Raw genomic sequence first — 13,948 nt, forward strand, 5'->3', positions numbered from 1 at the left:
AAACATGTGTCTACTTAGTATTGGTATACACATACATGTCTAACCAGATTTAGAAGGGAGAAATTTGTGAGGGAGGAATTTGTTATCTGTCCTTCTAATCAAATGTAGACAGAATGTTTTATTTTGGGTACTTCTTACATCATCTTCTCTTGGCTTTTAACTTCTAAACGGTTAAAGTTATCATAAAGAATACCTGCATCATCTACAGGGGTACAGAGTGCACTGTAATTTACTAGGTCATTGTCACTTCTAAGTCAAAGGTCAAATAAGTGCAAACTGTTCATTGAAATCTTGTCTTGAGCTCTAAATTTCGATCATGTAAGATATTGTGCTACAACTTGCATTATTACCCCTTTTGAGAAAAATCTAGGAATCTGATTGGTTAAAAACTACAGTGTACCAAACCGCATTCTTAAATCTCAGGGGGTATACGAAAATCTCAGGGGGTATACAGTCATGTCACGTGATTCTCAGCAGTAATACGGTGGAATCACGTGATTTTACAAGGGGTATACGGGTCATGTGTCTTTGTATCTTGGGGCCGGGCAACGGGAGACAACTTGCATTCCTCCCCTGCTTCGCTGTTTACAAAATGGCAAAACGTTTCGCTTCACATACTGATGAGGAAATACTTGCCAAAAGGGCTAACTATGTTATTTTTCTTTGTTTTTATTATAAAAGACTCAAAGGGGTAATAAATCTGTTACACAGATTTTTGGCAGGGTATATGGGATGGTATGACCCTACAGGATTTCATATTTCCTTCGGCCGAAACCCTTCAGGGTCATACCATCCCGTATACCCTGCCAAAAATCTGTGTAACTAATAGTATACCTGCTTCAATCACAGAAAGCGTGCAGTGTGCTGTATCAGGTCACGGTGAACAACCAGTCCGTCTGTCAAATCTTGTCAGAGCTGTAAATTTTAAACTCTTGAATATATCTTGATGGAAATTGAAGTATGCCTGCAACACCCTCAGAATGTGTGCATTGCACTGTATTAAGGTCTCTGTGACCTTCACCTTTTGGTCAACGTTTAAGTAATTAAGACCAAAGAAAACAAGTATAATCTCATAAGGTGAGATGTGTTTTGTTTACATAATATAATTTTTTCTGTTGTTAAATTGTTTCAATAATCAGTTCATATGTTAGACAAGAATTTGTCATCCATTCATGAAAATCATAGGGTTGTCTCTTATGAGGCTACAAAAGGCAGTCAGAAAGTCTTTTTTTTAGGTCCCCTGGAATGCATGGTATACAATGAGTAGTACTGTAAAATTAATATGCTTACAGGTATTTTAGCAGTTGTCTTATTTTAGAATATTTGGTACATAAAGTATTCTAATACTAAATTAGGATTGTGTTAATTGAAATGTCTGTACATTGTTTGTATTACATGGAGTGAGGGTTCACCAACTTATCAATGTGATTAACTGTCAAAGTCTGATAATGTGCTAAAATAGTGTGTTTACAGTAGGCTGGCTGGAATGAAGGGCTAACAAATTTGTTCAAATTAATGACCTTGACGAACTTTCAAGGTCACAGGAGCCAACAAGACCTTGAAACATCTTCCTACAAAGGTCCATAATGCAAGTGAAGTGCTATCATAGCTTCCTCATTCTCCTGCCGTTTGGAAAGCAAAGGGTCAAAGTTTAACTGGGCTATTGGATAGTGAGAGACCAGCCTAGCTGTACAGGACCCCTGTAGATTATCTTTTTAGCTTTAGTGTTTTTCATTTCTTATCACAGGTCTTCAAGGCATATGAAGCTTCATTATCTTCTAAACCAGGCAGTAAAAAGGTATATATTTTACCACCATATGGTATTGCCATTATATAACCTACGACATTGAAATGGCATTCACATCTGCAATTAATGCCATCACTTTTTTGTTGGCATTTATTTGCAATATGAAAGGGCTTTTTAAGAAAACTGACAGATAACACCTGTGTATTCTGATACCCTGCCCAATCTGACCAGTAAGTTGTGACTCTCAGGGTGTCAGATTAGACAAGTGTCACTATATATACCTGGTAAATGTATCCAATAGAGATTACATACATCGAAGAACATTTTGTTTTACACCTGTTTATTTCCAACTTTCATTGATTTGATTTTGGTTTAAAGTGATGAAATTTTACATACTGTATTCAGACCACATACAGCAATAATAAAACCCTATTTTCTGTGATATCAGTTTTTACTTGTGAAATTCTGTGATATCAATTAGTTTTCACATGTGTGAAATTCTGTGATAACAATGTTCACTTGTGAAATTCTGTGATGTCAGTTTTCACATGTATGAAATTCTGTGATATCAGTGTTCACTTGTGAAATTCTGTGATATCAGTTTTCACTTGTGTGAAATTCTGTGATATCAGTGTTCACTTGTGAAATTCTGTGATATCAGTTTTCACTTGTGTGAAATTTAGTGATTTCAGTTTTCACTTGTAAAGGTAGGTCATGATCAGTTTTATCTTGTTCAGTTACTTTTCTTTTTTTAGATAAAGAAGACTCCCAGTAAGCCTGATGATAAACAGAGATCCATTAGTTGTTTCTTCAAACCTAAAGCTTCATCCTGAAACTCATACAGACCTCATCAGTCATCATACAGAATGCATACATGTATAAATATTGTATCAATTATTGTCATGATAATTAAATGCATGGATTTTAGCGTACAATTGTGTTTCCTTGTTGTTGATTTTAGTATAATATTAGTGATACATTATTAGTCTGCAAGTTATCATTATACATCTATATATTTCACAATAAATGCTTACAGAAGTTATGGCTCAGTTGAATATCACAATAAGACCTTTAACCCTTTAGTGACTTTGACATTGGATTTACAGACATAACAGCTGTATTTGACATCGTTACTTAGGGCCCCGTATTGAAGATTCGGGTGCCCTATAGTAATCCCTCTGTCTGTCTGTCCGTCCGTCCGTCTGTCTGTCCACAAATTTTGTTCCTGGTTGATAACTTTGGTATTTGAGATGTACATGAAACTTGGTCAAGATGTTAAGTTCACAAAAATACACTTTGAGGTCAAAGGTCAAGGTCATTAGGTTCAAAGGTCAAGGTCAAATTTTGCATCTTTTCACTGGTGAACATTTTGGTATGACACTTTGAAGCAATGTTGCTCAGAATTAAACAAGGAGTCAACTAACCAAAGGTCATCGGGTCAGGGGTCAAGGTCAAATTTTGTAGCTTTTCACAAATGAGGATTTTATGACATTATGAAGCAAAGTTGTTCGGAATTAAACAAAGAGACACACTGAGGTAAAAAGTTGAGGTCAAAGGTTAAGGTCATTACATTCAAAGCTCAAGGTCAAATTTTGCATCTTTTCACTGATGAACATTTTGTTATAACATGATGAAGCAAAGTTGATAAGAATTAAACAAGGAGTCAACCTGACCAAATGTCAAGGTCATTGGGTCAAAGGTCAAGGTTAAATTTTGTATCTTTTCACTGGTGAACATTTTGGTATGACACTTTGAAGCAATGTTGCTCAGAATTAAACAAGGAATCAATTGACCAAAAGTCAAGGTCACTTGGTCAAAGGTCAAGGTCAAATTTTGTATCTTTTCCCTGATGAACATTTTGTTTATGTCATTATGCAGCAATGTTGCTCAGAATTAAACAAGGAGTCAATTGACCAAAGGTCAAGGTCACTGGGTCAAAGGTCACGGTCAAATTTTGTATCTTTTCCCTGATGAATATTTTGTTATGACTTAATGAAGCAAAGTTGGTCGGAATTTAACAAAGAGTCAAATGACTTAAGGTCAAGGTCACATGGTCAATGTCAAGGTCAATTATTGTATCTTTTTACTGATGAACTTTTTCTTATGTTATTATGTAGCAAACTTGTTCTGAACTTAACACAGAGTCAACTGACCTTAGGTCCAGGTTACGGGGTCCAAAGGGTCAAGGTCAAGTTTTGTATTTTTCACTGATGAACATTTTGTAATAATATTGTGAAGCAAAGTTGGTCGGAATTTAAGAATAAGTCGACTGACCAAAGATCAGGGTCACTGGGTTAATGGTCAAGGTCATTTGGGGCTAAAGGTCAAAGACAAAGTAGATCTCTGACTTTGACCCTGGCTCTTGATGGAGGAGGTATATAAGGTGAAATAAAACAAATCAAAGCTAACAAATGAGTATTGCACCGGTATTTACATTTCTGTTAGCCCAGCAAATATGGAGGTGGAAGGAAACAAGACTTGCATCATAGTACATGTAAAATGTATATTTTGCTTCCTTGCGATTCTTTTTGAAGTCCAAATGCCAAACGTCAAGCTCAGCTATATGGGCAGATTGCTTCTTGATGATTATGGGGGATATATTGCCACAAGACGGGCCCTTACTGACCTGTCGGTGTTCTAGTTTGCGATAAATCCACTTACGAAGATTAATATAAACAAGTTATGTTGTTCAGCTACCCCGGACAAGCATTACAATTATTTGACCTTTGACATGACCTTGATCGATGGATGTAGGAAAATGATATGAGTATTATCTATCACCAGTTGTGACACACTATGACCTTGACCCATATATATGATAAAACTTTAAGAAAGACAACAACAAAATAAAATAGAACAAATAGAAATGTAATTTGTGGAATGTTTAATAAAACAAAGTTCTGACGTTAGTCATTTTACAAAGACAACTCAGGAACTAAAATCTTGAGTTTCATCAAAATGTAAATGATGCATCTTATTTAGTACTTTGTACTGATTTCTCTAAAGATACAGGACAAAACATCATTACCTAAACATGATGGTGATACATTGTCTGTTGTTACATGATACTAACATAATGACACAACTGTCGTGTAGTACAGTGAACATGTACAGACCCTCAGCATCTACAGCTTTATCTACATGAGGTTGTTCACAATTCTGATATTGTCATAAACTAAATTTTGAAAGAGAAGTGTTCTTTCCGGGGCAATATCAGAGGATAAAAGGAAATCAAATGTCAAGGTATCAGGAATAAGTTTGGAATGACACCTATAAATAACCTGTACATTTTGATTAAGACATTTCAAATTGACAAAAAAGTAACTGAATTATATTGCTTAGAGTTCATAGCGCTCAATGTGTGCATTGGTATAGAGAGTGAAAGTTTTGTGTACAAAATCATTAATAAAACAACATCACAAATAAATATAGGGTTGCTGATTATCCATCAGCTTAAGTTAGCATAGCATACCTAACAAATATCTCTGTACTGTGTCCCTATTTTCTATCAGAGATAATCGTTTCTGCTAAACATTGATTTTAACAAGAGATCCCAGAGGGATCTTGGCACCCACCATTATATCATCTTCATTAGTTCTTTGTCAGTTCAATCTTTTCTCTTCATTCCTCTAATCTGTTTGATCGAGTCATGTAAACAGTAAATGCACCTTGAGGTAACTTTTGATCTAAACTTAATACTGATATGTATGAAAGCCAACCTTCAAAATGAGTTTGTCATTTCACATATTTACTAGTACAGTACTTAATGTGAAAGAAATAGAATCGATCATTGCAATATGAGAAAGATCTGTTTAGTTCTTCTTTTAGCCATTTTGTTTTTTATGATCAGTCTCAAAATATAACATGAACAACGAGGGATCAAGAGGAACCTACATATCAAATTTGAGAAAGATCCCTTACTCAAAAGTTATTCCTGAGAAATAGTACTAACAAACCTTCAATGTCAAAAATCGAAGATGGCTGTTGGTAGGCCATTTTGTTTAACTGATCAGTTTCAAAAGTAAACATGAACAATAAAGGATAGAGGGGAACCTGCATTGGCTGGCCTAAAAAAAAAAGGGGGGGCGAGTAAAATATTGGTGGCCCAAATAATTTTGGGAAGAAATATTTCCACAGCATTTAACACAATGCTTCAGCACATTTAATTTACATATAACATGACAATGTTTGTAAAATGTAAAACAGAATAAAACATTATGTTTTTAATTCTTCAACCCTAGTTAAAACCTGACATGAATACACAAAACTTGCACCTCAAAGAAGACACCCTTGCAGTATTTATATAGAAAATCTGAAAAAAAATCATCACATTTTCTAAATCACGGACAGTTCGATTCAAATCGAAGTAATGATAACTGAAAAATGTACTGCCCCCCAGTTAATGTGGAAGGGACTATAATTTCTTTTATTCATTAATTTTTCAACAGTCGCCCAAACTATATTTGTTGGGCCATTGGCGAGCAGGCGATAATCCATTTCAGGCACTGCTGCACAACAAGGAAACAAGGGGAACCTACATATAAAATTTGAGAAAGATCCCTCCCGTACTTCCCGAGAAATAGCGATAACAAACGCTCACTATCAAAATCCAAGATGGCTGCCTGTCGGCCATGTTGTTTATCCGATCAGTCTCAAAAGTTACCCTGCACCAAGGGGAACCTATATATAAAATTTGAGAAAGTTTCCTCTAGTACTTCTTGATCAATACCGATAAAAAGAATTCTTTAAGGACGGACGACGGACGCAGGGTGATTTGAATAGCCCACCATCAGATGATGGTGGGCTAAAAATTTAAAGTTATCTCAGCAAACATAAGTCAAAACACTGACTTCTCTCTCAATCTCTTCCACTACGAACTCAATTTTCATTCTTTTATTAAAGAGGTTTATAAGAAGTTATCCGCTTCGTTTGAACATCACATCACTAAATTTGAATATTCGGAAAGACTGTTCCTTGATCCTAAACATTAAGTTCTTTGTTTAGTATTAATATTTGCTTTATCTGAAAAGTTCATTCCAGATTTTTCCTGGAAATAAAAGTGGTTAGGCCTCTACACAAAGTTTCAATCAATTACTCTATAAACTCCAGAATTGTTTTCACCACTGCTTGGACTAGTTTTTGATGATAAATCCCAATTTCATTCCATCACCCCTGACGACCACACATCAGTACTTCTACTTGACCACTGACCATCCCCGAATACAAAATAAATGATTCCAGGTTTCAGTTTCTCCGCCGTAGCCAGTATTATCTGTAGGTCTCCTTCAGATGCTATACCCAAGTCCTGTCGCAATTTCTTCATTCCAGAACGAAACATAGTGCTTCCGTAGTTCCTGTAAAATCAGACAGCTTCAAGTAGTCATGAATATTGGAGTTCATTTAATTTCAACCAAATTGACATATATATTTAACGTGATAACCCCCATATTTGGTGTTTTACAGAGTAGGCAAATTGTTCATATAGATCAGAATTCTGAAATAAGTCCAGTACTAATGACAAAAATTCTACAAATTACTAGGTAATCCCAAAGACTTATCACAGGCATATATTAAGTAGGTTACTTTTAACAATATAAATGTACAAAGAAGTACACTTCAATTTAATTAACCCTTCAAAAGAATTACCAGCATTCAATATAACACGTAACGGTCTAATTGGCTGCTCATACATACGTTTCACCTTCCACATATTTTATGAGAGCGAGTGCTTTCCTCTGCAGCGTCGTGACAAAGTGTGATATATACGCCTCCCGCACCCCACACTCAGCAGGCAGCTTCTCCAACTGGTGATATTATATAGACACTCAATGTTGCTATATGCGAGAAAAGCCTTGATTTCTCTTTTTCTCAACCCATATTTCAGAAAAGATTAAGTTCTTTACCAGTGTTTCTGAAGATTTGTTTGAAATTTAAATCGTTGGTACTGATAATATTCTCATGATATTTAAATTGAAATACAATTATCATAATGTAATAGACTGATACTTAAGAATATTCAAAAGCATTTGATAATTTTAAGTCACTCTATAACTATACTTTCTCAATATACACTTGGTATACACACCTCATCCATAAGCGCTAGGACCAGGTTCTCACTGTGTTCTACTGGGATCAGGGTAAGCTCACTATCAACAACATAAAAAATCATTCTCATTTTGTTTACTGGGATCAGGGTAAGCTCACTATCAACAACATAAAAAATCATTCTCATTTTGTCTACTGAGATCAGGATGAGCTCTTTTTCAACAACACGTACACAAAAAGTAATTGTTATTCGGTCTACTTGGTTAGGGGAAGTACATTATTCTGTTTCTGAAACAATTTGTTTTTCTAGGCTTTTCAGTATCTGATTACTTCAGTGACAATATAAAGGATCAAATTTGTATTTAATTTTCATGATTATTAAATAACTATACACATACTGACAAAGACTCAAAAGTTTGATTTCGGGTTGAAGCTATAGGTCATAAACTATAGGTCATAAACTATAGGTCATAAGCTATAGGTCATAAACTATAGGTCATAAACTATAGGTCATAAGCTATAGGTCATAAACTCTTGAGGCTCAATAGAAGCAAAACACTACAAAATACAACCGAAAGAAAAAAGAAGCAAATAATTATCTGGAATCATTGTTCAACAACGATTTTACAAAGTACTTTTTCAACTATTACCAATAGGTTGGAATATCGGACAGATATTATCTTAAGTTTACAGTACAATTGGCCCTTTGTAAAGCTATCAACTTAAATTCATTCCATCTGCTTCAAAGTGGCTGGTAACTAGTGACATTTACAGTACAATCTCTCATGAAGTGTGGCTCTTACTACATTGTATATGGTGTTGTATACTCACTTGTTTGGCCCGACCCTACATTGTATATGGTGTTGTATACTCACTTGTTTGGCCCGACCCTACATTGTATATGGTGTTGTATACTCACTTGTTTGGCCCGACCCTACATTGTATATGGTGTTGTATACTCACTTGTTTGGCCCGACCCTACATTGTATATGGTGTTGTATACTCACTTGTTTGGCCCGACCCTACATTGTATATGGTGTTGTATACTCACTTGTTTGGCCCGACCCTACATTGTATATGGTGTTGTATACTCACTTGTTTGGCCCGACCCCTTGTGGACTATACAACCTCTGATGGCGATATGAGTAAGCCTGCTTCACATCTCGAGTGGTCAAGTTGATGGTACTGACCGGATATTTACTGTCCACTATTTGGGCAACTGGTAGGTCATATGCATCGCTGCATTTCTGTGTTAACAGATACACAACAAAGGTTTATGTATTTAATATATATTGTTTACAAATCATAGATTGTGTTAATAGATTAGCATGTTTTTTTACACATCTGATTTCTGTTAAAAGATGCAGTTTGTCCACAAATTACAAATTTATGTTGTTTAAACATATACCCAAGTTGTTTACACTTAACAGTTTTCAGTAAGAATAGATACATCAATTGTTCATAAATCCCTGCTGTCTGTGTTAATAAATTCACGTTGAATATATCTACACATTGATTTCTGTGAACATAAAATACACAAATTGTTAACATGTTATAGCCCATCATATGTTTTTGTGTGCATACATACAGCCTCATCAAGATGTCTACATGCATCATAGAAACTACCATACAGGTTAATAGTATTTTATCTGAAATCAAACTAACAAGGTTACATTGCAAATGTGTGCAGGATTTTAACCAAATACTGTATTGTTACACCCATCGAATTGTAATAGCATAAATAAATATTCCAAAAATCACATTTGTGCATTTCTACAACCAGAAAAAATAGCATAGTATCATCAACAATAAGTTACAAGAAAAATGGTGTTTGTATGAATTGTTTTAAACAAGAGGCCCAGAGGGCCTGTATCGCTCACCTGGATATCTAAGCAATCATGGCAAAATATTCTCCGAATGAGATCCAAGGGAATATGCCAGACCCTAATGCCAATTCTTGTAGTATGTCTGTATTAGATTTTTCATGCCCAGCAATTTAATGTATGATTATGGGGTGGGGATCTGAACTGTTTTTAAGCTGTGACTAGATCCCTAGGGTTGTGGCCAGACCCCAGGATCAATTCTAATATCATGACTGCATTCGTCTGCATTTGTATTTATAGTCTTGTGGTGGGATCTCAACCATTTCAAAGTCAGACCCAGGGGTTAAGTCTTCAAGGGTGGGGCACACCCTGGGGTCAATTCTAATATCATGACTGCATTCGTCTCTTTATGCCCAACAATTGTACATGTATATATAGTTTTGGGGTGGGGATCTTAACCATTTCAAAGTTGCCAAATTGCCCCCTTTTGGCCCCACCCCTCAGCCCCCTGGGGAGTCAGCCCAACCAAATTTTGAATCCCCACCACCTAGGGATGCTTCCAGTCAAATATGGTTGATATCCAGTGCATAGTTCTACAGAAGAAGTCGTTTGTAGCAATATAGCCATATTGCCAACTTTTGGCCCCCCCACTCAGCCCCCTGGGGGGTCAGCCCAACCATTTGTACAATTTTGAATTTCCACTACCGAGGGATGCTTCCGGTCAAATATGGTTGATATCCATTTCTTAGTTCCAGAGAAGAAGTCGCTTAAATCAATATAGCCCAATTGCCCCCTTTTGGCCCAGCCCCTCAGGCCCCTGGGGGGTCAGACCCAGGGTTTATACAAAATTGGTTCCCCTTCACCTAAGGATGCTTCAGACCAAATATGGAACAAATCCTTTAATTCCTACAGAATAAGAAGGATATAATAATTTGCTATGTTTCCCATATTTGGCCCCACCCCTCAGACCCCCGGTTTATACAAAATTGGTTCCCCTTCACCTAAGGATGCTTCAGACCAAATATGGAACAAATCCTTTCATTCCTACAGAATAAGAAGGATATAATAATTTGCTATGTTTCCCATATTTGGCCCCACCCCTCAGACCCCCGGTTTATACAAAATTGGTTCCCCTTCACCTAAGGATGCTTCAGACCAAATATGGAACAAATCCTTTCATTCCTACAGAATAAGAAGGATATAATAATTTGCTATGTTTCCCATATTTGGCCCCACCCCTCAGACCCCCGGTTTATACAAAATTGGTTCCCCTTCACCTAAGGATGCTTCAGACCAAATATGGAACAAATCCTTTCATTCCTACAGAATAAGAAGGATATAATAATTTGCTATGTTTCCCATATTTGGCCCCACCCCTCAGACCCCCGGTTTATACAAAATTGGTTCCCCTTCACCTAAGGATGCTTCAGACCAAATATGGAACAAATCCTTTCATTCCTACAGAATAAGAAGGATATAATAATTTGCTATGTTTCCCATATTTGGCCCCACCCCTCAGACCCCCGGTTTATACAAAATTGGTTCCCCTTCACCAAAGGATGCTTCAGACCAAATATGGAACAAATCCTTTCATTCCTACAGAAGAAGTAGGATTTTAAAGAATTTGCTATATTTCCCTTATTGGGCCCCGCCCCTCAGGCCCATCAGGGGACAGACCCCCGGTTTATACAAAATTGGTTCCCCTTTACCTAAGGATGCTTCAGACTAAATATGGAACAAATCTTTTCATTCTTACATAAGGAGAAGGATTTTAAAGAATTTACTATTTGTTCCCTATTGGGCCCTGCCCCTCAGGCCCAGACCCCTGGTTTATACAAAATAGGTTCCCCTTTACCTAAGGATGCTTCAGACTAAATATTAAACAAATCTTTTCATTCCTACAGAGGGAGAAGGATTTTAAAGAATTTACTATACGTTTCCTATTGGGCCCCGCCCCTCAGACCCCAGGTTTATACAAAATTGTTTCCCCTTCAACCAAGGATGCTCCAGACAAAATATTGACAAATCTTTTCATTCCTACAGAAGAAGAAGGATTTTAAAGAATTTGCTATATTTCCCCTATTGAGCCCCGCCCCTCAGCCCATTGGGGGGCCAGACCCACCATTTATACAGAATTTGTTTCCCTTCCCCTAAGGATGCTTCTGACCAAATTTGGTCAAAATCTGCTCTGTCGTTTATGACTAGTAGCGTTTTTTAGGAAAAGTTGACGGACGACGGACGCCGCGCCATGGCATAAGCTCACTTGCCCTTCCGGCAGGTTAGCTAAAAATAGTGCGGACTTGAAAATGGAAAAATATTGTTAACTTGAATTACTCTGTAGTTTCCTGGCACTACTTCATAAAGATAAGTGATTAGTGTGAGAACTAAAAGTTGGTGAAAAATAAGAAACAATCTCAAACAAAATTATGTGGACACTTTGTAAACATGATGCTTCGATATTTACATGTTGAATGGCCACAGAAGAAAACAAAGGCTTGAGTTTGTAAGGGGCCTGAAGTCTAGATCAGGGGTGATGTACTTACCTTCACTATACCCTGAACAAACAGGTCGTGATGACAGGTACAGCCATCTTGGATTCTCATGGAACATCGTCTCTCCTTCTTCGTGTTGAACAGGGCCAGTGTGGTGATTAACTGTGGAAAAAAAGCTCAAATAACAACAGAAAATTCTTATGATTGTGAAACTGAAACTAGGTTTCCATACCCATAGGAGTATCTGGGCAGGGTCAAATAATGACGGACAATTCTCTTGACTGTTAACCTGGGGAGACATTGTTACAAAGATGGTGATGATTCTTTTCAGACAGATTTTGCAAACTGCAGTGAAAAAGAACACTTTTATTTAATACTGCAAATGAAATCAATTTATTTTGGAATTCAAAATATCAAGAAATGAATAATAGACAACCTTTCTCTGGTCCATAATCTCAAACATCAACTAGAACACTGACAGGTCAGTAAGGGCCCCGTCTTGAGCCAATTAATATATACCCCATAATCATCAAGAAGCGATCTGCCCATATAGCTGAGCTTGACGTTTGACATTTGGACTTCAAAAAGAATAGCAAGGAAGCAAAATATACATTTTACATGCACTATGATGTGAGTCTAGTTTCCTTCCACCTCCATATTTGCTGGGCTAACAGAAATGTAAATACCAGTGCAATACTCATTTGTTAGTTTTGATTTGTTTATTTCACCTTATATACCTCCTCCATCAAGAGCCAGGATCAAAGTCAGAGATCCACTTTGTCTTTGACCTTTGGCCCCAAATGACCTTGACCATTAACCCAGTGACCCTGATCTTTGGACAATTGACTTATTTTTTAATTCAGACCAACTTTACTTCTTAATATCATAACAAAATGTTCATCAGTGAAAAATACAACACTTGACCTCGACCCTTTGGATCCCGTGACCTGGACCTAAGGTCAGTTGACTCTGTGTTAAGTTCTGAACAACATTGCTTCATAATGTCATAACAAAATGTGCATCAGGGAAAAGGTACAAAATTTAACCTTCACCTTTGACCCAGTGATCTTGACCTTTGGTCAATTGACTCCGTGTTTAATTCTAAGCAACATTGCTTCATCATGTCATAACAAAATGTTCATCAGTGAAAAGATGCAAAATCTGACCTTGACCTTTGAATCTAATGACCTTGACCTTTGACCTTGACTTTTTACTTCAGTGTGTCTCTTTGTTTAATTCTGAACAACTTTGGTCCATAATGTCATAGCGAAATATTCACCAGTGAAAAGCTACAAATTTTGACCTTGACCCCTGACCCGATGACCTTGACCTTAGGTCAGTTGACTCCTTGTTTAATTCTGATGAACTTTGCTTCATAATGTCATAACAAAATGTTCATCAGTGAAAAGATGTAAAATTTGACCTTGACCTTTGAACCTAATGACCTTGACCTTTGACCTTGACTTTTTACCTCAATGTGTATTTTTGTGAACTGAACATCTTGACCAAGTTTCATGTACATCGGTCCATAGATACCAAAGTTATCAGCCAGGAACAAAATTTGTGGATGGACGGACAGACAGACAGACAGAGTGATTACTATTATGGACTATAATAAGAAAACTTCTGCAACGACTGTTTATAAAGCTAACAATAAGGATGAAAACAAGAGGTCCAGAGGGCCTGTATCGCTCACCTGGAAACGTTAGCAAAATTGAAGTTTGAATAGCTAGATGTTGCTGGTAGTGTACATGTATTACATGGTAAGTCAGGGGTTATATTTAAATGCAATTTGACAAAATCCTGTCATCTTTCCCCTATTTGTGACCCTCTGCCCCCCC

General features: G+C 36.8%; 2 protein-coding genes across 4 annotated transcripts in view; one reads left to right on the forward strand and one right to left on the reverse strand.

Moving 5' to 3' along the window:
* LOC110458610 (adenine DNA glycosylase-like) overlaps window positions 1-2,674 on the forward strand; it is a 41,581-nt gene extending 38,907 nt beyond the window's left edge. For both annotated transcript variants that reach the window (XM_021510399.1, XM_021510392.1), the window contains 2 exons: window positions 1,748-1,798; window positions 2,503-2,674. In XM_021510399.1, coding sequence (XP_021366074.1) covers window positions 1,748-1,798; window positions 2,503-2,580 — 129 coding nt within the window. In that variant the 3' untranslated portion in view covers window positions 2,581-2,674. The remainder of the gene's footprint in view (window positions 1-1,747; window positions 1,799-2,502) is intronic.
* Window positions 2,675-6,392: 3,718 nt separating this feature from the next.
* Window positions 6,393-13,948, reverse strand: part of LOC110458639 (guanine nucleotide exchange C9orf72-like) — a 12,497-nt gene continuing 4,941 nt past the window's right edge. For both annotated transcript variants that reach the window (XM_021510431.1, XM_021510440.1), the window contains exons 5-9: window positions 12,159-12,269; window positions 8,888-9,039; window positions 7,833-7,893; window positions 7,442-7,551; window positions 6,393-7,101 (exon numbers count right to left, since the gene is read on the reverse strand). In XM_021510431.1, the coding sequence (XP_021366106.1) occupies window positions 6,906-7,101; window positions 7,442-7,551; window positions 7,833-7,893; window positions 8,888-9,039; window positions 12,159-12,269 (630 nt within the window). In that variant the 3' untranslated portion in view covers window positions 6,393-6,905. The remainder of the gene's footprint in view (window positions 7,102-7,441; window positions 7,552-7,832; window positions 7,894-8,887; window positions 9,040-12,158; window positions 12,270-13,948) is intronic.

The sequence above is a fragment of the Mizuhopecten yessoensis genome, unplaced genomic scaffold (genome assembly GCF_002113885.1).
Source record: "Mizuhopecten yessoensis strain PY_sf001 unplaced genomic scaffold, ASM211388v2 scaffold1255, whole genome shotgun sequence".
NCBI lineage: Eukaryota > Metazoa > Mollusca > Bivalvia > Pectinida > Pectinidae > Mizuhopecten > Mizuhopecten yessoensis.